Source organism: Cherax quadricarinatus, unplaced genomic scaffold, assembly GCF_038502225.1.
Source record: "Cherax quadricarinatus isolate ZL_2023a unplaced genomic scaffold, ASM3850222v1 Contig58, whole genome shotgun sequence".
Taxonomy (NCBI): Eukaryota; Metazoa; Arthropoda; class Malacostraca; order Decapoda; family Parastacidae; genus Cherax; species Cherax quadricarinatus.
The window spans coordinates 258829-284738 of record NW_027195084.1 but is presented as its reverse complement, the minus strand read 5'-3'; the positions used below and the strand labels follow the sequence as shown (position 1 = coordinate 284738).

Genomic DNA, 25910 nt, shown 5'->3' with positions numbered 1-25910 from the left:
TACTCACATCAGACATTGCCTTCAGACATAACATCTTTACTCCCTCCAGCCTTCCCCAGACATGACACCTCTACTGCTCCAGCCTCCCCCAGACATGACATCTCTACTACCTTCAGTTTCCCCCAGACATGACACCTCTATTGCCTTCAGCTTCCCTCAAACATGACACCTCTACTGCCTCCAGCCTCCCCCAGACATCTCTACCACCTGGCTGTCTTCAAGAAGGCACCAGACAGGCATCTAAAATCAGCACCTGACCAGCTGGGCTGTGGTTTGTTCATCGGCTTGTGTGTGGCCAGCAGTAACAGCCTTGTTGATCAGGTCCTGATCCACCGCGAGGCCTGGTCACAGACCGAGCCACGGGGGCATTGACCCCCAAAACCCTCTCCAGGTATACTCCAAGCATCACAAAAAATCAAAGTTTTTTACCCTGTTTCTCAGAAAATAAAATACAGTTGTCCCCCCTGTAACCGCAGGAGATATTTTCCCAGACCTACCGTGGGTACCCTAAACTGCAGATAATAGGGAGCACTACGTATATAAGTCATTTTTCTTTTACGTACACACTCGTGATAAAATTTAACTGATAAATTTTGCAAAATAAGTTGAGAATTATTACTTTTTCAGTGATGGGAAGCATCTGTCAACTTGTCTGAGGCTGCCAACAACTGCCACCATCACTACTTCTGCATTTTGCTGCCATTATTAAGCAAAATTAAGGGATATTTTCAGGCCACGGTAAACCATGGATGACTGATACCACGGAAACCAAATCTGCGGATATGGGGGTTCTACTCTATATCCAAGAATAATTGACCATTGTTTAGGTTATCTCAGTAATTGGAGTAGATCCATTAATAACCCATAAAACAGACCATTACCTGGAGGGTTTACCTGGTGAGGGTGTCGGGGGTCAATGCCCTCAGCTTGGTCTGAGAACAGGCCTCATGGTAGATCAGGGTATGATCAATGAGGCTGTTACTGCTGGCCACACGTAAACCAACGTACGAACCACAGCCCAGCTGATCAGGGGGCAGTGGGAGTAAACCCAAGGTGCTTTACCTGTCCACAGGAAATTAATCAAAAATCAAATATTTCCACTCTTTGAGCCCTAGTACAAGCTGTTTTTGCTCTGAAACCGACCCGAATCACACATTACACTATTATGTCTTCCATTCTATCAGTTGATACCAAGGAACACCAATAAAACCATAAAAATCATCCCAGAAAACACCTCAAGGTTTCCAATTTAAACCAAAGACAAGGTCAGAGGTTTATTTTTCCCATCATGCACTGGGAAGGGCAAGATTGTTTTTCTTGTACTGTCCACACTTACCACACACACTTTCTCTCATGTCTAGCACAAAATTTGACATTCATATCTATGACAAAATTCAACATTCATGTCTGTGACAAAATTCAACATTCATGTCTGTGACAAAATTCAACATTCACGTCTAGGACAAAATTCAACATTCATGTCTGTTACAGAATTCAACATTCATGTCTGTGACAAAATTCAACATTCATGTCTATAACAAAATTTCCTGCCAACAAGATATTTAAGGAAGCTGAGCTTAAAACACTTCCATTAATAATTTCACATTGCCTGAACTGATCTTTTTTCATATTGTTGCAGAACTTCTTAATCTGCATCGAGATGTTCATAGCAGCCGTTGTTCATCACTACGCGTTCTCTTACAAGCCTTACGTTGACGAAGAATATGAGACTGGTAATTGCTGCCACACGTTCTTACTCATCTGGGATATTTCTGATGTTCGTTCTGATATCAGAGAACATGTTTACGTTGTTAGTGAGTATTATATTACAGTGTTCTTCTTCACGCTTTCTGATGGTGATGATAATGTTGTCTTGCCTGCTAGAAACATTAGTTTACAATGATGGTAATAATAATGAATGGTGCGTCCATGTAACTTTGATCTTTGTTAACAAATGTGTTAACCCAGCACGTTTTGTTCTGTATTTCTGAAGTCTGTTAAATGGAGGTGCATTAAATGAAGAGTTTACTGTACTCTGTGTATACTCTGGTATAGTTTCCATACAAACTTGTGTGGATAATATGCCATATGTACTGTGCTCACCTATTTGTGGTTGCAGGGGTCAAGACTCAGCTCCTGGCCCCGCCTCTTCACTGATCGCTACTAGGTTCTCTCTCTCCCTGCTCCCTGTGATATATATTTTGTAAACCGTTTCTTAAGAATGTAGTAGTGACTGACGTGCAGTATAAGTTAAACTCTTAGAATAACACACTTTACAGTGTGATAATAGTGACATTCTATTTTACTTATATTCTAGTGTTATGGTACAAGGATGTTGTGTTCCTGGTCTTCCAGGGTTCTCACTATCATGTTCATTGAGGTTCTCACTATCATGTTCATTGAGGTTCTCACTATCATGTTCATTGAGGTTCTCACTATCATGTTCATTGAGGTTCTCACTATCATGTTCATTGAGGTTCTCACTATCATGTTCATTGAGGTTCTCACTACCATGTTCACTTAGGTTCTCACTATCATGTTCATTAGGTTCTCACTATCATGTTCATTAGGTTCTCACTATCATGTTCATTGAGGTTCTCACTACCATGTTCACTTAGGTTCTCACTATCATGTTCATTAGGTTCTCACTATCATGTTCATTAGGTTCTCACTATCATGTTCATTTAGGTTCTCACTATCATGTTCATTTAGGTTCTCACTATCATGTTCATTTAGTTTCTCACTATCATGTTCATTTAGGTTCTCACTATCATGTTCATTTAGGTTCTCACTATCATGTTCATTTAGGTTCTCACTATCATAACTGTGTCTAGCATTAGGAATAATATTAGGAGAGAAGTAGATAATGAAAATGATTGTTATAGGAATGCAGTTAGAAGCCTGAGTAGATCTATAACCCACTATGATAACATGAACGTAGATAAGTATGTTTATGGAGCAACTTGCAATGTGAACACTGACTGATGTTGTAGTGGCCAGGCTTAGGCTTGGTTACAAGTACTGACTGATGTTGTAGTGGCCAGGCTTAGGCTTGGTTACAAGTACTTCTGGCAGTTTGGGAGACACACAGATGATGATCAAACTAAATGTAAATTATGTGATCAGGCATATGGTCACTCTCTTGAACACTATGTGCTTAATTGTCCACTTATTGAGGAATACAGAGACAGACAGTATAATAACCTATGTGACATGTCAAGATATCTTATTAATGAAAATAAGATACCAGATATACTAAGCAAATTTCCTAAATTTGCTTGTAACAGATAAGTGAACTATAGATATGTAGATATAAATCCATATGTATTCCTGTTAACCCTTTGGGGCCTAGTTCCTAGGCCTTTTGTGTATCCATATGCTCTCGCGCTACCGTCCACAGGATGGATATGGGGTGCACAATAAACTAGCCACTTCGGTGGCAAAATCTAAAAAATCTAATCTACTATCATGTTCATTTAGGTTCTCACTATCATGTTCATTTATACTTAAAAATCTAAGTTTGTTTACCTGTTAAAAATAATACGTCAATAACACTATTTAAGGTGAAGGAATGAAGCGCCGTTTAACATCTCGTGGTGGCGGTGGCTGGCCTGGCGGTGCAACAGCTATAGGTGCGAGCGGTGGCGATGAACACACACGCCTCATTGCCCCTCATGCACACACCGGGGGCTCCCATGCGTCACACCGCTACATGTCCACCTCAGACTCCGAACACGACATCATTATCCAACAGGTAATTTGAATCGTGAACGACTTGGTATTCCTCGGTGCAAATGTTCGGTATTTGTTAAGTTGCCTTTTGTCTTATGGACAACCCCAAAGTTTGGAATTTTCTGAAAGAAAATTAAAATTTAGAATTTTTTTTTTTTGGAGTAATTCTGAATATTTGAGCTGAGAAACATGGTCTATCTGACAGTTGATATATCTATCTATCTATCTGTCTATCTATGAATATTAACCCTTTAAACCCTGTAACTGTGTTTAATATATTATTACTCGCTACTCTTGCCGATCAGTGATCATTTTTTCACCAAGTTCGGCACACCATAAACCCGTAAGTTTTAATCAGAGTTTTGCTCATTTTAGAATTAGTATTTGATTCATAAAGGCAAATTCTTATCTAACTATAAGAAAATTTAGTTTTTTTGTTTTTAAAAATCTTGGCACAGTTGAAGGGTTAATGGTAATTTTTATTTTTTTAATTTTGGAGTAATTCTGAAAATTTTGATATGAGAAACATGGTGTATTTTACAGCTTAAACTACCTCTTAAATATCTCTACCTATTTGTCTATTTATCTATCTATGAATGTGTCTTTTTTTGGCATTTTAGTCGCCTCTTACGACACGCATGACTTACGGAGGAAGAATTCTGTTCCACTTCCCGATAGAGATAAGAGGAAATAAACAAGAACAAGAACTAGAAAGAAAATAGCAGAAAACCCAGAGGGGTGTGTATATATATGCTTGTACATGTATGTGTAGTGTGACCTAAGTGTAAGTAGAAGTAGCAAGACATACCTGAAATCTTGCATGTTTATGAGACAGAAAAATGGACACCAGCAATCCTACCATCATGTAAAACAATTACAGGCTTTCATTGTACACTCACTTGGCAGGACGGTAGTACCTCCCTGGGTGGTTGTTGTCTACCAACCTACTACCACAGGATGGTAGTACCTCCCTGGGTGGTTGTTGTCTACCAACCTACTACCACAGGATGGTAGTACCTCCCTGGGTGGTTGTTGTCTACCAACCTACTACCACAGGATGGTAGTACCTCCCTGAGTGGTTGTTGTCTACCAACCTACTACCACAGGATGGTAGTACCTCCCTGGGTGGTTGTTGTCTACCAACCTACTACCACAGGATGGTAGTACCTCCCTGGGTGGTTGTTGTCTACCAACCTACTACCACAGGATGGTAGTACCTCCCTGGGTGGTTGTTGTCTACCAACCTACTACCACAGGATGGTAGTACCTCCCTGGGTGGTTGTTGTCTACCAACCTACTACCACAGGATGGTAGTACCTCCCTGGGTGGTTGTTGTCTACCAACCTACTACCACAGGATGGTAGTACCTCCCTGGGTGGTTGTTGGCTACCAACCTACTACCACAGGATGGTAGTACCTCCCTGGGTGGTTGCTGTCTACCAACCTACTACCACTGGATGGTAGTACCTCCCTGGGTGGTTGCTGTCTACCAACCTACTACCACTGGATGGTAGTACCTCCCTGGGTAGTTGTTGTCTACCAACCTACTACCACAGGATGGTAGTACCTCCCAGGGTGGTTGTTGTCTACCAACCTACTACCACAGGATGGTAGTACTTCCCTGGGTGGTTGTTGTCTACCAACCTACTACCACAGGATGGTAGTACCTCCCTGGGTGGTTGTTGTCTACCAACCTACTACCACAGGATGGTAGTACCTCCCAGGGTGGTTGTTGTCTACCAACCTACTACCACAGGATGGTAATACCTCCCTGGGTGGTTGTTGTCTACCAACCTACTACCACAGGATGGTAGTACCTCCCTGGGTGGTTGTTGTCTACCAACCTACTACCACAGGATGGTAGTACCTCCCTGGGTGGTTGTTGTCTACCAACCTACTACCACAGGATGGTAGTACCTCCCTGGGTGGTTGTTGTCTACCAACCTACTACCACAGGATGGTAGTACCTCCCTGGGTGGTTGTTGTCTACCAACCTACTACCACAGGATGGTAGTACCTTCCTGGGTGGTTGCTGTCTACCAACCTACTACCACAGGACGGTAGTACCTCCCTGGGTGGTTGTTGTCTACCAACCTACTACCACAGGATGGTAGTACCTCCCTGGGTGGTTGTTGTCTACCAACCTACTACCACAGGATGGTAGTACCTCCCTGGGTGGTTGTTGTCTACCAACCTACTACCACAGGATGGTAGTACCTCCCTGGGTGGTTGTTGTCTACCAACCTACTACCACAGGATGGTAGTACCTCCCTGGGTGGTTGTTGTCTACCAACCTACTACCACAGGATGGTAGTACCTCCCTGGGTGGTTGTTGTCTACCAACCTACTACCACAGGATGGTAGTACCCCCCTGGGTGGTTGTTGTCTACCAACCTACTACCACAGGATGGTAATACCCCCCTGGGTGGTTGTTGTCTACCAACCTACTACCACAGGATGGTAGTACCCCCCTGGGTGGTTGTTGTCTACCAACCTACTACCACAGGATGGTAATACCTCCCAGGGTGGTTTGTGTCTACCAGCCTTCAGCTTGCAGCATATACCATACATGTGCAGTAGGTGCCACGTTGCTCCAGCACTCACACTATCACTGGATCACTCACATAATCACTGGATCACTCACACTATCACTGGATCACTCACATAATCACTGGATCACTCACACTATCACTGGATCACTCACATAATCACTGGATCACTCACACTATCACTGGATCACTCACATAATCACTGGATCACTCACACTATCACTGGATCACTCACATAATCACTGGATCACTCACACTATCACTGGATCACTCACACTATCACTGGATCACTCACACTATCACTGGATCACTCACACTATCACTGGATCACTCACACTATCACTGGATCACTCACACTATCACTGGATCACTCACACTATCACTGGATCACTCACACTATCACTGGATCACTCACACTATCACTGGATCACTCACACTATCACTGGATCACTCATACTATCACTGGATCACTCACACTATCACTGGATCACTCACACTATCACTGGATCACTCACATAATCACTGGATCACTCACACTATCACTGGATCACTCACACTATCACTGGATCACTCACACTATCACTGGATCACTCACACTATCACTGGATCACTCACACTATCACTGGATCACTCACATAATCACTGGATCACTCACACTATCACTGGATCACTCACACTATCACTGGATCACTCACACTATCACTGGATCACTCACACTATCACTGGATCACTCACACTATCACTGGATCACTCACACTATCACTGGATCACTCACACTATCACTGGATCACTCACACTATCACTGGATCACTCACACTATCACTGGATCACTCACATAATCACTGGATCACTCACACTATCACTGGATCACTCACACTATCACTGGATCACTCACACTATCACTGGATCACTCACACTATCACTGGATCACTCACACTATCACTGGATCACTCACACTATCACTGGATCACTCACACTATCACTGGATCACTCACACTATCACTGGATCACTCACACTATTACTATCACCAAGATGTACCGTACTCATGGCTAAACATTTTTACCTTCATGTTATTTCTAAAATTTGAAAAAAAAAGTTTTCGTACTACTCTACCTTTGTAATTTAGTTTAAAATTCATTTGTTTAATAATTTGTGCATGATTCATCTGAGAGCCAAAATTCAGGTCTTGTAATGTTACACAATGTTTGTGATTTTTTCAACACATCGGCCATATCCCACCAAGACAGGTGACTTTTAAAGAAAAACGAGTTTTTCTTTTTAAATTTAGTAATGTATACAGGAGAAGGGGTTACTAGCCCCTTGCTCCTGGCATTTAATAATATATACAGGAGAAGGGGTTACTAGCCCCTTGCTCCTGGCATTTAATAATATATACAGGAGAAGGGGTTACTAGCCCCTTGCTCCTGGCATTTTTAGTCGCCTGTTACGGCATGCATGGCTCACGGAGGAAGAATTTTCTTCCACCTCCCCAGGGAGACAATGTATTTGCTGTACATTATTTTTGTAAATCAAATTCTGATGTAGATTTTTTTAACTTGGAAAGTTATGCTTCACCTGACCTATAGCGGCTTCAATATTTTCAGGGCGACAGTTCCGATTGTGAGGACGTCAAAGCTATATGACACCCGAGTACCCCTCGACCAGGCACTGTTGTGTAATGGAAGAGGGGGGTCGAGGAAAAGGGGGCCGAGGAAGCAACTCATTAGGTATAATAAGCTTCAGTGGTGAATCGTCAGCTTAGAAAAGCTTGAAAGTTTTCAAGAAATTGATTTTCAGCTGATCCTCATCTGACTTAACCTCAGAACTTGACCTTCTTAAGTAAATATCAAGAAAATGTAAAAATATGCAATTTCTTAGCTTAACTTTTTGTTTCTTATTTATTAGAGGTTTATGACAGATCATAAGTTTATATATATATATATATTGGTCAGAATTTTATACATTTTTGGGAAGTCTGAGAGAGACATGGGGAGAGTGTTGTGTGATGTTCAATAGTGTTCAGAAGTCAGTGTAACCAGGGTGTTCAGTAGTGTTCATAAATCTGTGTAACCAGGGCATTCAATAGTGTTCATAAATCAGTGTAACCAGGGTGTTCAATAGTGTTCATAAATCAGTGTAACCAGGGCATTCAGTAGTGTTCATAAATCAAGGTAGCCAGGGCGTTCAATAGTGTTCATAAATCAAGGTAGCCAGGGCGTTCAATAGTGTTTATAAATCAAAGTAGCCAGGACGTTCAATAGTGTTCATAAATCAACGTAGCCAGGGCGTTCAATAGTGTTTATAAATCAAGGTAGCCAGGGCGTTCAATAGTGTTCATAAATCAACGTAGCCAGGACGTTCAATAGTGTTCATAAATCAAGGTAGCCAGGGCATTCAATAGTGTTCATAAAACAAGATAGCCAGGACATTCAATAGTGTTCATAAATCAAGGTAGCCAGGGCATTCAATAGTGTTCATAAATCAAGGTAGCCAGGACGTTCAGTAGTGTTCATAAATCAAGGTAGCCAGGACATTCAATAGTGTTCATAAATCAAGGTAGCCAGGGCATTCAATAGTGTTCATAAATCAAGGTAGCCAGGACGTTCAGTAGTGTTCATAAATCAAGGTAGCCAGGACGTTCAGTAGTGTTCATAAATCAAGGTAGCCAGGGCATTCAATAGTGTTCATAAATCAAGGTAGCCAGGACGTTCAGTAGTGTTCATAAATCAAGGTAGCCAGGACGTTCAGTAGTGTTCATAAATCAAGGTAGCCAGAACGTTCAGTAGTGTTCATAAATCAAGGTAGCCAGGGCATTCAATAGTGTTCATAAATCAAGGTAGCCAGGACGTTCAGTAGTGTTCATAAATCAAGGTAGCCAGGACGTTCAGTAGTGTTCATAAATCAAGGTAGCCAGGGCATTCAATAGTGTTCATAAATCAAGGTAGCCAGGATGTTCAATAGTGTTCATAAATCAAGGTAGCCAGGACGTTCAGTAGTGTTCATAAATCAAGGTAGCCAGGGCATTCAATAGTGTTCATAAATCAGGGTAGCCAGGACGTTCAGTAGTGTTCATAAATCAAGGTAGCCAGGGCATTCAATAGTGTTCATAAATCAAGGTAGCCAGGATGTTCAATAGTGTTCATAAATCAAGGTAGCCAGGACGTTCAATAGTGTTCATAAATCAAGGTAGCCAGGACGTTCAATAGTGTTCATAAATCAAGGTAGCCAGGACGTTCAATAGTGTTCATAAATCAAGGTAGCCAGGACGTTCAATAGTGTTCATAAATCAAGGTAGCCAGGACGTTCAATAGTGTTCATAAATCAAGGTAGCCAGGACGTTCAATAGTGTTCATAAATCAAGGTAGCCAGGACGTTCAATAGTGTTCATAAATCAAGGTAGCCAGGGCATTCAATAGTGTTCATAAATCAAGGTAGCCAGGATGTTCAATAGTGTTCATAAATCAAGGTAGCCAGGGCGTTCAATAGTGTTCATAAATCAAGGTAGCCAGGACGTTCAGTAGTGTTCATAAATCAAGGTAGCCAGGGCATTCAATAGTGTTCATAAATCAAGGTAGCCAGGACGTTCAATAGTGTTCATAAATCAAGGTAGCCAGGGCATTCAATAGTGTTCATAAATCAAGGTAGCCAGGGCATTCAATAGTGTTCATAAATCAAGGTAGCCAGGGCATTCAATAGTGTTCATAAATCAAGGTAGCCAGGACATTCAATAGTGTTCATAAATCAAGGTAGCCAGGACCTTCAATAGTGTTCATAAATCAAGGTAGCCAGGATGTTCAATAGTGTTCATAAATCAAGGTAGCCAGGACGTTCAATAGTGTTCATAAATCAAGGTAGCCAGGGCATTCAATAGTGTTCATAAATCAAGGTAGCCAGGACGTTCAATAGTGTTCATAAATCAAGGTAGCCAGGACGTTCAATAGTGTTCATAAATCAAGGTAGCCAGGATGTTCAATAGTGTTCATAAATCAAGGTAGCCAGGACGTTCAATAGTGTTCATAAATCAGTGTAACCCGGGCATTGCTTATGTTTATTTTTAATTTTGCTACTGCTAGTGTGTGTGTTACGAGGCTTATATATAGTAGGTTGAATTAGAGGTATATACTAAAGTACATTGTGTTTAAGAATTACATGTAAACAAACACCAAGACATTTATTAGAAATCACTTTGGTTCAAGGACCTTGATTACTCTGGTCCAAAGCCCTTGGTTACTCTGGTCCAAAGACCTTGATTACTCTGGTCCAAGGACCTTGGTTACTCTGGTTCAAAGACCTTGATTACTCTGGTCCAAGGACCTTGGTTACTCTGGTCCAAAGCCCTTGGTTACTCTGGTCCAAAGACCTTGATTACTCTGGTCCAAGGACCTTGGTTACTCTGGTTCAAAGACCTTGATTACTCTGGTCCAAGGACCTTGGTTACTCTGGTCCAAAGACCTTGGTTACTCTGGTCCAAAGACCTTGATTACTCTGGTCCAAGGACCTTGATTACTCTGGTCCAAGGACCTTGAGGCTAGGTGTGCCGAAATAAAATATTTTACCGATGTTTCGTCATGTAGTCGGAAAGAGATGTTGCTTGTGTCCCGTGGGAGTTTACATAAGTTTGTTGTGAGAATGGTGGGATAGTGGTGTGTGGAGTTATCTGTGATAATGCTTGCTCTTAGTAGGGATATAGTGTTGGCCCAGATATGGTCAAGTAGTGAGACACTTGTCTCGGTGATTCATGTTGGTTTGGTTATAGATGGTAGGAGTAAGCAGTTGCTCATAGTGTTAGTGAATTCAGTTACTTCTGGGTCATGTTCATGGATGAGGTTAATGATGAAGTCACCTGTAAGTATCAGGTGGTGTTTATTCATCTCTGAGTCAGTAATGTTAAAGTCACCTGTAAGTATCAGGTGGTGTTTATTCATCTCTGAGTCAGTAATGTTGAAGTCACCTGTAAGTATCAGGTGGTGTTTATTCATCTCTGAGTCAGTAATGTTGAAGTCACCTGTAAGTATTAGGTGGTGTTTACCAGGAGTCTACCTGGAGAGAGTTCCAGGGGTCAACGCCCCCATGGTCCAGTCTGTGACCAGGCCTCCTGGTGGATCAGAGCCTGATCAACCAGGCTGTTACTGCTGGCTGCACGCAATCCAACGTATGAGCCACAGCCCGGCTGCTCAGGTACCGACTTTAGGTGCTTGTCCAGTGCCAGCTTGAAGACTGCCAGGGGTCTGTTGGTAATCCCCCTTATGTATGCTGGGAGGCAGTTGAACAGTCTCGGGCCCCTGACACTTATTGTATGGTCTCTTAACGTGCTAGTGACACCCCTGCTTTTCATTGTGTTAATGTTGCATCGTCTGCCAAGTCTTTTGCTTTCGTAGTGAGTGATTTTCGTGTGCAAGTTCGGTACTAGTCCCTCTAGGATTTTCCAGGTGTATATAATCATGTATCTCTCCCTCCTGCGTTCCAGGGAATACAGGTTTAGGAACCTCAAGTGCTCCCAGTAATTGAGGTGTTTTATCTCTGGTGTTTATTCATCTCTGAGTCAGTAATGTTGAAGTCACCTGTAAGTATCAGGTGGTGTTTATTCATCTCTGAGTCAGTAATGTTAAAGTCACCTGTAAGTATCAGGTGGTGTTTATTCATCTCTGAGTCAGTAATGTTAAAGTCAACTGTAAGTATCAGGTGGTGTTTATTCATCTCTGAGTCAGTAATGTTGAAGTCACCTGTAAGTATCAGGTGGTGTTTATTCATCTCTGAGTCAGTAATGTTGAAGTCACCTGTAAGTATCAGGTGGTGTTTATTCATCTCTGAGTCAGTAATGTTGAAGTCACCTGTAAGTATCAGGTGGTGTTTATTCATCTCTGAGTCAGTAATGTTGAAGTCAACTGTAAGTATCAGGTGGTGTTTATTCATCTCTGAGTCAGTTATCATGTTATTTATATTAAATGTGTAAATATTTAAGTGAGGTACTCTGTAGATACCTCCAACTGTTATGACTTTTTTTAGGGTTTTGAATTTGAATTTTGCAAATGTATATTCACCATTTTCACCCCTGGTGCAGGTAGATTTGATATATTCAGGTTCAGCAGAGTACTAGATGCTGTGCCACCTCCGACTTGATCGGGCCTACAGTTGTGTATGGCTGTGTAACCAGGCATAGCAAAGGTGCTTGCAATGTCATGTTTAGGCTCTTGAAGAAAGCTGGACAGTTCATGTTTGCTTGTGATAGTATACAAACAGCCTACCTTTGTTTTTCTCACTAGAATTTTTTCATCCCATGTGAAGTACTGGTGATTTTTGTCATTATTCTCCTGTTTAAGTTTTCTTACCCTGTACAAGAGGTTCTGACATTTTCTTCTCAAATTCATTTATGTATACATCTTATTTTAGCTTTAATTGGTGAACTGATTAGATCTTTTTTCCTGTTATATGTATAAAATCTAAACATAACACTTTGTTTTCTACTCTGGTGCCCTAGTAATCACATTTCCTTTATTTCTGTCACTCGTACAGAAACATTTAGTTTATCTTTTATGATCTGAATTGTAGTATCTTTGCAGTTGGTTTGGTTTATTTCACTGGTAAAGAGTGAACTGCTAATTATTATTGCGTCAGATAACTTTTCTTGCTCGGTTTTATCACCTCGGTGCGCAAAGTTGTCGTTCAGCTGGGTATCCATGTTGTTCATTCAATCGTTTACCACTTCTTCATTATTACTATTATAATCACGGGGAAGCACTAAACCCATAGGATTATACAGCACCTGGGGGGGGGGGGAGGATGGAAGGCATTCAGGCTCAATTCAGGGAAACTGGAGCACAGATCCAATTTCCTAGATCAAGAACCCCTCACCAGCATCACAGAACCTCCCTTGAGAGGAGACTGCTTCTTCAACCTTTGTGTTTAGAGATGTTATTTGTTCCGTGTGGTTGGCTATGGCTGTTTGTAGGGTCTTGCCAAAGTCACTCACTCTAGATGTCATTATCTTTTGTTCAAGGCTGTGAATCTTACTCTCAAGGTGAGCTATTGTGGTTCATGTTGAGTTAGTGTTGCACAAAGATTCATATTATCGGTAGTTAAGGTGATGATGTATGACTTAACAGTATCAAGATATTTGGTCATACCTGGGAGATTATCTGGCAGTCTGAATCCTGTGAAGGAAGGGGAGTTTGAGAGGGAGGTGGCCATGTTTGGTGTTGTTGTTGTTGTGTCGCCCTGAGCCATGGTGTGGGGGTAGATGGAACACCGACGTCCTGCTGGGTAGTCAAGTTGAATAGTAGATTTCTTGGTGGTTTCTTGCTGTTCTTGTTGTTTCTTCTGTGATGCTGTTGTATGTATGTGGTGTATACTGTTGTATGTATGTGGTGTATACTGTTGTATGTGGTGTATACTGTTGTATGTATGTGGTGTATACTGTTGTATGTATGTGGTGTATACTGTTGTATGTATGTGGTGTATACTGTTGTATGTATGTGTTATGTGTTAATTAGTGAAGACTGTGAGAGAGAATGTTAACTGCTAACAAGTATGTAGTGAACACACTTCTGTATGAGAACATCATCAGTAAGATAGACTTGGATGAGTGAGAAATCCTGGAACAAGAACAGTACAGTGACTTATACACAGTTGTTGATGATGGAAGTTGAGGGAGACTGTCACAGTCATCATAGTTAAGTTTATTTTCCCAAACCTGCACATGGAAATCACTCCCTATGAAAGCAAAAGACTGGGCAGGAGATATAATGATACCCCAACGCAAGCTGTATTGGGGTAACGTTATATCTCCTGCCCAGTCTTTTGCTTTCATAGGGAGTGATTTTCATGTGCAGGTTTGGGAAAATAAACTTACCCCAATACAAGTAGGGGTGCCATGAGTTACCTGGAGTTTACCTGGAGAGAGTTCTGGGGGTCAACGCCCCCGGAAGTGCACTGAGAGACAACACAATAAGTGTCAGCTGCCTCCCACCATACAAAAGGGAGATTACCAATAGACCTCCGGCTGTCTTCAAGACCCTGGCTGTCTTCAAGACCACTAGCTATCTTCAAGACCCCCCAGCTGTCTTCATGAAGGAGCCAGACAGATACATAAAGTCAGTACCTGACCAGCCAAGCTGTGGTTCATACGTTGAGTTACATGCGGCTAGCATTAAGAGCCTGATTGATGAGGTCCTGATCCACCATGAGGCCTGGTCACGGGGGTGTTGACATTCAGAGTGCCCTCCAGATATACTCCAGGTATGACATACATGCTTATGCAAGACATTTGGGGTCTGACTTAAGATTAAAGATACCTTAAAATAATTCTAAATTACATAAATGTTACTGATGAGTTACATTAATATAACAGAATGAAAAGACTGAGCCGGGCATTATATCCATGTTACCTAAACTTAGTTTTTTCCACTAAAGTATTGTTTTTTTTAGAAATAAAGAGACATTATGATCGAAAATATCTGGAGAAGAATTATTTCTTATATTGTGAGTGAGAGCAAAGTAGCATTTATGAAGGGATTCAGGGAAACCAGTTAGCCGGACTTGAGTCCTGGAGGTTGGAAAATACAGTTTTTGAGCTGATGTGGGCACAGCTCTGGCAAGACGGTGATGGAGTGAGTGGTGGTGAAAGTGTTTCTTCTTTTTTGGGTCACCCTCCCTTAGTGGGGATGACCAGTGTTGTAATTATGACACAATATCAGCTGTCAGATGCTGCCACAGCTGCCCTTGTCAGGTGTGTCCACAACTGCCCTTGTGAGGTGTGTCCACAGCTGCCTTTGTGAGGTGTGTCCACAACTGCCCTTGTGAGGTGTGTCCACAGCTGCCTTTGTGAGGTGTGTCCACAACTGCCCTTGTGAGGTGTGTCCACAGCTGCCTTTGTGAGGTGTGTCCACAACTGCCCTTGTGAGGTGTGTCCACAACTGCCCTTGTGAGGTGTGTCCACAACTGCCCTTGTGAGGTGTGTCCACAACTGCCCTTGTGAGGTGTGTCCACAACTGCCCTTGTGAGGTGTGTCCACAGCTGCCCTTGTGAGGTGTGTCCACAACTGCCCTTGTGAGGTGTGTCCACAGCTGCCCTTGTGAGGTGTGTCCACAACTGCCCTTGTGAGGTGTGTCCACAGCTGTCCTTGTGAGGTGTGTCCACAACTGCCCTTGTGAGGTGTGTCCACAACTGCCCTTGTGAGGTGTGTCCACAACTGCCCTTGTGAGGTGTGTCCACAACTGCCCTTGTGAGGTATGTCCACAGCTGCCCTTGTGAGGTGTGTCCACAACTGCCCTTGTGAGGTGTGTCCACAGCTGCCCTTGTGAGGTGTGTCCACAGCTGCCTTTGTGAGGTGTTTCCACAGCTGCCTTTGTGAGGTGTTTCCACAGCTGCCCTTGTGAGGTGTGTCCACAGCTGCCCTTGTGAGGTGTTTCCACAGCTGCCCTTGTGAGGTGTTTCCATAGCTGCCCTTGTGAGGTGTGTCCACAGCTGCCCTTGTGAGGTGTGTCCACAGCTGCCCTTGTGAGGTGTGTCCATAGCTGCCCTTGTGAGGTGTTTCTATAGCTGCCCTTGTGAGGTGTTTCCACAGCTGCCTTTGTGAGGTGTTTCCATAGCTGCCCTTGTGAGGTGTGTCCATAGCTGCCCTTGTGAGGTGTTTCCACAGCTGCCTTTGTGAGGTGTTTCCATAGCTGCCCTTGTGAGGTGTTTCCACAGCTGCCTTTGTGAGGTGTTTCCATAGCTGCCCTTGTGAGGTGTTTCCATAGCTGCCCTTGTGAGGTGTTTCCACAGCTGCCTTTGTGAGGTGTTTCCATAGCTGCCCTTGTGAGGTGTTTCCACAGCTGCCCTTGTGAGGTGTGTCCACAGCTGCCCTTGTGAGGTGTGTCCATAGCTGCCCTTGTGAGGTGTGTCCACAGCAGCCCTTGTGAGGTGTGTCCACAGCTGCCCTTGTGAGGTGTGTCCACAGCTGCCCTTGTGAGGTGTGTCCACAGCTGCCCTTGTGAGGTGTTTCCATAGCTACCATTGTGAGGTGTTTCCACAGCTGCCTTTGTGAAGTGTTTCCATAGCTGCCCTTGTGAGGTGTTTCCACAGCTGCCTTTGTGAGGTGTTTCCATAGCTGCCTTTGTGAGGTGTTTCCACAGCTGCCCTTGTGAGGTGTTTCCATAGCTGCCTTTGTGAGGTGTTTCCACAGCTGTCCTTTTGAGGTGTGTCCACAGCTGCCTTTGTGAGGTATCCACAACTGCTCTTGTCAGGTGTGTCCACAACTGCTCTTGTCAGGTGTGTCCACAACTGCTCTTGTCAGGTGTGTCCACAACTGCTCTTGTCAGGTGTGTCCACAACTGCTCTTGTCAGGTGTGTCCACAACTGCTCTTGTCAGGTGTGTCCACAACTGCTCTTGTCAGGTGTGTCCACAACTGCTCTTGTCAGGTGTGTCCACAACTGCTCTTGTCAGGTGTGTCCACAACTGCTCTGTATACATAATTCAGAAAATACCTGGTGACAGTGAAGGCATAAACACTGAAGTACCATCGCGCTCTGGTGTACAAATATTCAACATTGTTCACAGTTCTAGCTTGCTCTTCTAATGAACTGTGGTCATGCATTGCATTAAGATTTTGAGTACAGTATTGCAATCTTAATCCATTAACTTCTGTCACTGTTCACCTAGTAGTAAGTAGGTACCTGGGTGTTAGCAGACTGGTGTGGGTTGCATCCTGGGGACAAAATTAATCTAATTTGCCCGACCTGTGACTTGGAGGAACACTTTAGACAAACAGGTCCTGAACCTGGTTGCTCTGGTCCATACACAACAAACTTCTCAGTAACATTCAGTCATTCACGGTAAAGCTAAACACCATCACTGTGGCAAAAACTGGAATTACAAATTTATTTTCACTTTGTCCGATGATTCCACTTGTCAGGCCAATTTTTTGTCCATAATGTATGAAATATGCTGAACAGGGGTCCATCAATTAGAAGTGTTAACTGTACGTTTATTTTTGAGGAAATCCGAATCTTGAGTTGATTTCCTGTGCGAGCGTTGAATTATGATCTTTTAGGAAAGTAGCTTTTGGTAGTGTTTTTTAACACTTCGGTAAGAATATTGACCAAGATACCTGATGTATGAACACTTTACTGCCCACGTTATTCATAAGTAATATATATTTAGAGACACTTGGCAGACATTTTGGCTCATCTTACAAATCATTTTTTCTGCATTATACAGGTAATGTAATTTACATGTAAGAAAATATTGTCAGGCATAAAAGCCAGCCACTAGCATGTGGTGCATTTTTGACCAATATTGCATCAAAGGACCGACCAATATTGCATCAAAGGACCGACCAATATTGCATCAAAGGACCGACCAATATTGCATCAAAGGACCGACCAATATTGCATCAAAGGACCGACCAATATTGCATCAAAGGACCGACCAATAACCCAAGTTTCTAATCCAAATTGTGGGTAATTGTGAATTGTTGCAACAACTGTATTGTGACTCGACTCCCCAGATTATGTTGCACGTGCAACTGCAACAGTGCCGACAATGTTTTGGATGGCAGGAAAACCTGATGTAAATACTATAGAGCAAAGATATTTATATTCCTTTTAATAAAAACCTTGGAGCAAGGGGCTAGTAACCCTTTCTCCTGTATAAATTACTAAATTTAAAAAGAGAAACTTTTGTTTTTCTTTTTGGGCCACCCTGCCTTGGTGGGATATGGCCGGTTTGTTGGAAAAAAAAAATATATAAACCTTGCTAGAAATATTGTATTTCCCCCGACATAAGAAACTCAATGTTGTTGCTTATAAATACAGTGTATAATTACTGCGCTGTTTGAGTCATATAATCCAAAGATTGAGAATGGCTGTGTATATAATAATTCTTGTAAAAGGTACAATAAACTCTCGTAAGAAAGTCCTCTATACAGTGGCAGGTTTTGTAATGGAACTAGAAAAATGCAACCAAAATTTAATATCAGATATTATGAAGGTTTTAACCAGTTGTTGAATATTCAACTTTTTTAATGTAATTTTTAATGTAATTTATGAAACATAATATTGTATAGACGACCTTTATAAGAGAAGTGATTATTATTATTATTACTGATTATTATTATTATTATTATTATTATTATTATTATTATTATTATTATTGTCATACTCATACACCACCTGGGGAATAGGAAGTGTTGGGGGGGGGGGGGGTAGTTATATTTGATCCATGGAGGGGGAGAGTAGATCTAGTTCCTTGAATCAAAAACCTTTCACTCTCAAGGCATCACCCTTGAACAGTAGTCCTTGAAAGGAATTCTGTGTATGAGAAACTGATAATGGACTCCTGATTCAAGGAATTGGAGCTGTCCTACCCTAAGATCAACCCCGATTAAATCCCATTTCCTCATGTTCTGTAATGACCCCTATGGGTTTAGTGCTTCTTGCCGATAATAATTAAAATAGTAATAGTAAGCAGTGACATACATTCCCACACTTGCGTTAATTATTAATGAAAGTGCGTTACAATTAAGTTTTACTGTAGAGTATTTATTAAGATTGACAGTTTTGACAGCAAGGTGCAGTAGGCAGGACAACCTGAAGAAGGAATCACATTCACCATCACTCACTCCGTACTTGGCTTTCACAAATTCACAGACGCTGAACTACATATTTTGTTATTAACACATCGGTAGTCACCCACCAAGGCAGGGCGGCCTGAAAAAGAAAAACTTTCACCATCATTTACACCATCACTGTCTTGCCAGAGGTGTGCTTACACTACAGTTATAAAACTGCAACGTTAACATCCCTCCTTCATGGAAGTACAAGATCTCCTCACTTACTGTAGCTTTTGTGTTGAATACAAGTTGAAGGAGCAGGAATGTACTAGCAAGAATTAGAGGGAGGGGGTGAAAGAGGGTTTTAAGTGATTGGGGCTCAAACATCCAGCATGTGTGCTTTAGGGTGACAGCAAGTTGTTTTGGGGATTTAACATGCTGTCAGCCTCTCAAGGAAGGTTCTTTGATGGTGAGGGGTTCTTGATCTAAGGAACTGAATCTTTGCTCTAATTCTTTGAATTGAATGCCTTTCATTTCTCCAGGGTTTAGTGCTCTCCCAATGAGTGTAGATGTGCTGTTGGAGTGTGACCAAGGTGACATTTATGAAGGGATTCAGGGAAACTGGTTAGCTGGACTTGAGTCCTGGAGGTGGGAAAGTACAGTGCCTTCACTCTGAAGGATGGGCAGAGTGGGAAGAACAGTGCCTTCACTCTGAAGGATGGGCAGAGGTAGGAAGGACAGTGCTGCACTCTGAAGGATGGGCAGAGTGGGAAGGACAGTATCTACACCCAGAAGGATGGGCAGAGGTAGGAAGTACAGTGTCTACACCCAGAAGGATGGGCGAGGTAGGAAGTACAGTGTCTACACCCAGAAGGATGGGCAGAGGTAGGAAGGACAGTGTCTACACCCAGAAGGATGGGCAGAGGTAGGAAGTACAGTGTCTACACCCAGAAGGATGGGCAGAGGTAGGAAGTACAGTGTCTACACCCAGAAGGATGGGCAGAGGTAGGAAGTACAGTGTCTACACCCAGAAGGATGGGCGAGGTAGGAAGTACAGTGTCTACACCCAGAAGGATGGGCAGAGGTAGGAAGTACAGTGGCCCTGTGGCCTGGTGGCTAAAGCTCCCGCTTCGCACACGGAGGGCCCGGGTTCGATTCCCGGCGGGTGGAAACATTTCGACACTTTTCCTTACACCTGTTGTCCTGTTCACCTAGCAGCAAATAACACCAGTGTTAGTCAACTGGTGTGGGTCACATCCTGGGGGACAAGATTGAGGACCCCAATAGAAATAAGTTAGACAGTCCTCGATGACGCACCGACTTTCTTGGGTTATCCTGGGTGGCTAACCTTCCGGGGTTAAAAATCCTAACGAAATCTTATCTTAGTGTCTACACCCAGAAGGATGTGTGAGGATATTGCAGTTTAGACACACACTGACAACTTAAAAAGTGACCAGAATGCAAGTGTCCTTCTTAAGATGACTGGTCTTGCCTCGGTGGGACGTAGTAGTATAGTAGGAAGCTTTTAGCTTAGAGAAGTATACAGTACTAGGAATTCCTGTATTGTTGTTGCAACTGCTCAATTGCACTGTGCCTCATGAGATGCTCCTAGAAGTGTTTAGTTAAATACTATTTTATTACCCTTCACAGGGGGGGGGGGAGGTGCCTTGATGCTGGCAAAGGGCTTGTGATCCGAGGATCCAGAGCCTGAGGGACACTTTTTCTAAACACGTTTATCAATTAGTGCCTCGCTTTCTCGTGTAATCCGGTACTTGTAGTTTAAGGTAGATTTTTTCATTCCATTATAGTTAAGTAGCAGTTATTGTCTTTTTTACAAGAGATAAAAGTGTCATTATTGGTAGAAAATAAAAAAAAAAAAGATTGTATTTTGTGTATGGGAAAACTGATTTTCACGAATCCAAATTTTTTTCCATTTTCGAATTATTTTTATACGAGTTTAATAACTAGTTCAACGAGTTGCATTTATTGTGAAACATGTTCAAGGTAACAGTTAGCCGCATACAATATTAAAATGTGCAGGAGAAAATGTGTCGACTAGTGAAAAAAGTCACTTTTAAAGTAACAACAGACTGCACTCATAACTCACTCACAGTACTTATGTGCCAATTATGTGTTCATTGTGTAATATTTTTATTAATTACTTTATAAAAAATTTAGCTTAGTTATGATTGATATTGTATACTAGTACATTGTATTATTGTATTTACAGTTATGATTGATATTGTATACTAGTACATTGTATTATCAATATTATTATATTTACATCAAAATCTGATGCACCTCAAAAATGAAAATTATACGTAATATATAAATTCTACATAGAATTAAGGAATATAGTATATATCAAAAACATCACTCAAAATAATGGGAAAACGGCGGGCAAAAGCTTTTGAAAATTGTTGTAATGACTTATTAATGTCAGAAGCATGGAGAATAATTTTGACATTGTCAGCCAACATTAAGGTCAATGTTGTACTGACATGTGTTAAGAGAGTAGTAGTGACTTGCTGTGTTAGTGTCATCTGGATTATTGCACCCAACATTAAACTACCTTATTAGCTCACTTCTCGATTTTAATACAGGACTATCTTTCTGTCTGGAGCCCCGGACAGGGAGCGTTGGGCAGCTGCCTGGAGCCCTGGACGGGGAGTGTCGGGCAGCTGCCTGGAGGCCCAGATGAGTAGTGTCAGGCAGCTGCCTGGAGCCCCAGACGGGGCGTGTTGGGCAGCTACCTGGAGGCCCAGACGGGGTGTGTTGGGCAGCTGCCTGGAGGCCCAGACGGGGCGTGTTGGGCAGCTGCCTGGAGGCAAAGACGGGGCGTGTTGGGCAGCTGCCTGAAGGCCCAGACGGGGCGTGTTGGGCAGCTGCCTGGAGCCCTGGATGGGGAGTGTTGGGCAGCTGCCTGGAGGCCCAGACAGGGAGTGTTGGGCAGCTGCCTGGAGCCCTGGATGGGGAGTGTTGGGCAGCTGCCTGGAGGCCCAGACGAGTAGTGTCGGGCAGCTGCCTGGAGCCCTGGACGGGGAGTGTCGGGCAGCTGCCTGGAGGCCCAGACGAGTAGTGTCAGGCAGCTGCCTGGAGCCGTGGATGGGAAGTCACTTAACATTGAACTCTTACACAAGTCTGAAGTAACACTGGCAAAAGTATTTTATGTGCTTGAAGTTGTTCTTGTAAACTGTTACTATTATAGTTCATGTTTCCTGCAACTAAAACTGTCACTTATGATGATGTTTTATGGAGAGTAACATTACAGGACAGTGTCAGTGTGTGGAGAGTAGCATTACAGGACAGTGTCAGTGTGTGGAGAGTAACATTACAGGACAGTGTCAGTGTGTGGAGAGTAACATTACAGGACAGTGTCAGTGTGGAGAGTAACATTACAGGACAGTGTCAGTGTGTGGAGAGTAACATTACAGGACAGTGTCAGTGTGTGGAGAGTAACATTACAGGACAGTGTCAGTGTGTGGAGAGTAACATTACAGGACAGTGTCAGTGTGTGGAGAGTAGCATTACAGGACAGTGTCAGTGTGTGGAGAGTAACATTACAGGACAGTGTCAGTGTGTGGAGAGTAACATTACAGGACAGTGTCAGTGTGTGGAGAGTAACATTACAGGACAGTGTCAGTGTGTGGAGAGTAACATTACAGGACAGTGTCAGTGTGTCCAGGACAATAAGGGTGACGGCTGGAATACTTGCTTGTGGTAATTATCCTTTTCCCTGGATTAAACCAGATTGTTTCATTCCCTCCCAGGCACAGTATGACCCATGCAGGCTTAGTGCTTCTCCATGAATATTATTATACTGCTAAGTGCTAAACCCACAAGGGTCACACAGTGCTGCTCCACACAAATATATTTAACAATTTGGTCAAGCACTATAAACTAAATTAACAATATTTTTTTTTTCATAATGTGTTGATTTTATTTAAAATTTTGATGTTATTTTGATTTTCTATTAAATCTGTGTGGAAAAGTTAGGTCCAATTTCTTGGATCAAGAGCCCCTCACCTTGAAGGAACCTCCCTTGAGGGGATTACATTTCTGTAATACTGAAATGTGTTCAGTTTTATGTTGATGTGACAGTCACAGTTATGTTAATGTAAGGTGTTTAATGTGTATTATATTTTGGTATTATAATCAAAACTAAGAACTATTATTGTTTGGTATCAAAATATTCACACAGTTATATATTCTATCAACTACCTAATTAAAAGAAAGTGACGAGGTTAATCGTAAGTGATTACAGAGACTACCTGTCCGCACCTGTCTTGTAGTGAGGACAACACTGTCCTCTGCACGTCTATTATTTCTATATTACATTACCTGAGGCTTCATATAGCTTATACGTATATAAAACAAACATTAAAGTATCAGAAAATATTACTTATTAGAGTGAATTTATGGGAGATCAAGAATGTTTGGGGGTATTGTTTATTGCTAACATATTTGTGTACTAAAACGTGTGTTAAACTGTGCTGTAAGCACAAGCACTGTAGTGTTATATTACCCTTCTCATATTACCTCTAAATAACTTATATACACAACCCACAAATTGAAGGTGAAGGTAGATTATATTTCAGTCCATCCTGAAGCATTAAGACTTTCTTTGTAATATTTTATATGATGTAAACCACACGTTGTAATTAATATTTTGTAATATATAAAGCACACATTGTACGCTTTGTGAGGAAATTAACACATTCATTTTGTTAGTCATAACTATGATCCAGGATGGACAAAATATTTACTTTCTTATATAATTGTTGGTTATAATTATTTTAGCCACAGTACTGACTTATTATTTTTTAACTTATATAATTTGAATAGTTCTCAGATTGAGTATATATTCTGGTAGTTTTTTTTTTACAATGTTGTAGTTTGGTCTTGAGAGACTGATGGGGTATGTTTGTGGGCACACTATCATACTGTATTTTTATTGCAGCTTGGAAACACTGACTAATTTCATGGTTACAAAGAATTTTAATTTACACAAATAACCTGCACGTAGACTTACGACGACATTTTGGTCTGACTCGGACCACTGGTCACACACTAGTTAATGGCCTAAATCAGACCAAAACATCGTAAGTTCCTTCTATATGATGGTTATTTGTGTATTATTTGTTAAGCATATTTTGTCAATGAGAGACGTTGACAAGATGGTAATCTTGCATGTTAGGTTACAGTAATTGCAAATATTTCAATGCTGTTGTAGCTGAGGATTGAGGCTCTAGCATTCTGTGCTCAGACCCATGTGGGTTTACTGCTATATAAAAAATGGTTCCGGCTGTCAAGCTATGGAAGGTAATTCACCAAGTAGAACAATATTTGACGGTCTCGCTCACAGTGGAGCGGCAGATACTTTATAAAGCTCAACTGTTGTACATAGTTGTAATATCTTCAGAGAACTTTCACCCTATAGGTTACTCAGCACTCTTAGCAATCAAATTTTTTATGCAACGTTATTACATTCACGGGGAGTGCTAAACCCAAAGGATCATATAGCTGCTGGAGGAATGGAACAAATTCAGGTTTGATTAAAGGAATCCAAGCACGGATCCAATTCCTTAGATCAGGAGCCCCTCACCAGCTATGCAACACAATAGATAAAATTAACTAAACTAAAATGCATATCACAAATACTATCACATTTAGAATAATTATCAGTTTAAAAATACAAGAAATTATTGTTAAAAGTAGAACTTAAGTCTGGGTGAAGCTGCATTAGTTTTTCTGTCTCTTTATATCTTATATTATTGTATAACAATTTGTGAAGAACAAAAAACAATTGTCTTACATGGAATACAAATTAATTTTTTTGAACTGACAAGTGTAACATTTCCACAATTTTGTTAATAACAAAATGGCTTATAGATCTACACAAATGTAGGTGCCTTCTTGTGTTAAAATATTCACTTACAGCAAATCAGTGCTGTCCCTTCCCCTCATTAATTCTTTCCTATTATATATTAAGACGTTAACTTTCATAAGGTAGGACGAGTTGGTGGGATAAACCGCCGTGTCGGCACCGACCTGCAACTTTATATATACATTGTACTTCTAGTGAAGAAAGAATTTTTAAAAGCACATTTTAAAACTATTAACTTTCATTGGCTGATGGACTTTAATTCAGTTTTTAAAGATCCAAAGCTTCAGTGTGTAGCTTTATGTATTTAAAGTGTGTCGGTACTTGTGAGGTGGTCGTGTAATAATGTACGTTACTGTGCTCTAGTGCGTCATCCAATACTCCAAAACCATTAATTCTCATTTTCCCATCATACTCTCATACTAATAAAACTTCAAGTGAGGTTATGTAACATCAACCTCATTATTACTAAGATACCTTCAATAATGCTAGTACATGACCCTAACATGTTTTGTAGATTACAGTATGTGCACTTTGTAAATGAAATAGTCATAATGTATTTCACCTGATGTCTAATAACAAATACTATTAATGTACTCAATTTTTATATCCTCTCATGGATTTCGCTAATTTTAAATTTTTATATTAAAAAAATTATACGTACTAGAGAGAAAAACTAGTAAATAAATCAGGGGTATTGTGCATCCTTTGATACACCTTTGATGAATTCCTAGAGTTTTTTTTTACTCTGAGCCTTGTCCTGGGTCAGGCTAGTCTGGTCAACTAGGCTGTTGCTGCTGGTGGCCCACTACCCCACATACCCATCACAGCCTGGTTGATCAGGCACCTGGTGAAGATACTTGTTCCAGCAGTGTTTCTGATATAATTATGGTAATTGTACCTCATGTACAAGACTAGTTGGTGAAATGTAAAGTATATACTACACCAGGATCATTACAGTCACTGGTAAACCAGTCAACAATACCTAAAATACTGATTGTCAACTGTGTATCATTAATGTTAATGTTAACTGTGTATATATATGTGGTTGGACGTCTCAGGGTGTGTACACTCCCCCATCTTAAAAAAAAAAAAAAAATTACATTTCAACAAATTAGAAAAAGTGGATCAGATAACAATACAGGTCGGCCATCACTAATCTGGCAATAAGTTATCCGGTTCCATCAGTAATCCGGCACTAATTTCGGCTAGCA

General features: G+C 41.5%; 1 protein-coding gene across 5 annotated transcripts in view; it reads left to right on the top strand.

The window, feature by feature from the left end:
• LOC128701013 (transmembrane protein 184C) overlaps positions 1 to 25290 on the top strand; it is a 67646-nt gene extending 42356 nt beyond the window's left edge. The window contains exons 9-12 of one of the 5 annotated variants that reach the window (XR_011391039.1): positions 1640 to 1814; positions 3564 to 3754; positions 7887 to 11138; positions 11247 to 25290. Coding sequence is in view for 1 of the 5 variants with exons in the window: in XM_070079964.1 (XP_069936065.1) it covers positions 1640 to 1814; positions 3564 to 3754; positions 7887 to 7925 (405 nt within the window). In the remaining 4 variants the exon portion in view is untranslated. Of the gene's footprint in view, positions 1 to 1639; positions 1815 to 3563; positions 3755 to 7886 lie in introns of all 5 variants that reach the window. The other 4 variants (XR_011391038.1, XR_011391041.1, XR_011391040.1 and 1 more) reach the window with 4 other exon arrangements.
• Positions 25291 to 25910: the final 620 nt, after the last annotated feature.